Source organism: Montipora capricornis, unplaced genomic scaffold (assembly GCF_036669925.1).
Source record: "Montipora capricornis isolate CH-2021 unplaced genomic scaffold, ASM3666992v2 scaffold_419, whole genome shotgun sequence".
NCBI classification, from domain to species: domain Eukaryota; kingdom Metazoa; phylum Cnidaria; class Anthozoa; order Scleractinia; family Acroporidae; genus Montipora; species Montipora capricornis.
The window spans coordinates 22,501-23,793 of record NW_027180150.1 but is presented as its reverse complement, the minus strand read 5'-3'; the positions used below and the strand labels follow the sequence as shown (position 1 = coordinate 23,793).

The 1,293-nt window shown below is 41.6% G+C and overlaps 1 protein-coding gene across 1 annotated transcript; it reads right to left on the bottom strand.

Annotated features, from left to right (window-relative positions):
- On the bottom strand, positions 1-1,065 carry LOC138035531 (uncharacterized). The gene has a single exon (XM_068882187.1). The coding sequence runs from the start codon at positions 1,063-1,065 to the stop codon at positions 1-3; it is 1,065 nt and encodes a 354-aa protein (XP_068738288.1).
- Between the last annotated feature and the right edge of the window lie 228 nt (positions 1,066-1,293).

Here is a 1,293-nt window from a genome sequence, read left to right as displayed (position 1 = left end):
CTACAATATAAACTTATAAAAACCAAACATGTCTTCAGTAGTTACGAGTTCTAACGCCTCGTAGATTGCTACATGAACGTTTTCCCGCAAGACACGTCCGAATTCTTCCCTCTTTAACACAGTTTTCATTTTATTGAAAACGTATTCTGCAACGTTGAATTCTGGTGAAAGGGATGGAGTATAAATGATTTGTGCTCCCATCTGCAATAACCATCTTTCCAAAATGTTCCCAGTCTCGTATCGATGTGTGGGGCAGTTGTCAAGTATGATATAATCGCCAAATTCAATAGCGGGATTTCCGAGTGGAGTTGTGACTTGGCCAGCTTCGGCAAAGAAATTAAGAAAATTTGTAGAATCTGAAGCTCCCTCCACAGTATTTGCGTAAAGTACTCCTTCCAGTCCACACAATAGGTTAAGTGTTAAATTTGCGCCTTTCTTATTGCCAGAAATTACTTCAACCGCTACTTCTCCTCCGAGAGAATTTCCATAAACTGGATTTCCTGTCCCAGTGTGAACACCAGCCTCGTCAAAGAACTTGAGTTTTTCTGGTGGCAAAGCACTCAGAATATTTAGAAACTGCTGACAGTAAAGAGTGTTTGCAGGGGTAAATTTTTCCACAGATGCCTTTGTTAACCGCTTCCTAGTAAAAGGTCCCTCAGGCAACTTATTCCTGATAGCATTTCCAATCGCTGATAAAGACATTCCTCCGTCTGTGCTATAGTTTTCAAGCACTTCTTTAATCGATTCATACGGAAGGGAAGGCTTCTCCTTTTTAAGAAATTCCATCAACTGTACGTCCTCAGGCTTAAGGTGTGAAGGATTACCTGATTTCTTCTTAGATGGTAAATGTTCACCAGTGTTGCAGAAATTTTGCCACAACTTTGAAACAAACTGATTTGAAACTCTAAACCGATCGGCAACATCAGAATATCTTCCAGGAAAGAATCCTGATGCCGGGTCTCCGCCTTCCGCTATAATGGAGTCTAAAATGCTTCCTCTTAAGCTTTCATCAATGGATTTCCCGCGAATTAGAGTTCGCCCTTTGCTATTTACAGAATACGCCATTGTTCAATCACGCACTGGAATGTGACCATATGGGTTCACCTTCTTGGTGGGACAAACAAAGCCACGTGACCAAAATCGTTCACGTTTGGCGCCGAAGTCAACGGCCACGCTTGTCTATGAATTCGTGGTCTACCTGTTTTGGTAGTATGAGACCACAAAGTAATATTGGACCTTTATGGGCCTCATTTTGTGCTGCCACAGTAAAGATTAGAGTGTGAAACAATTGCA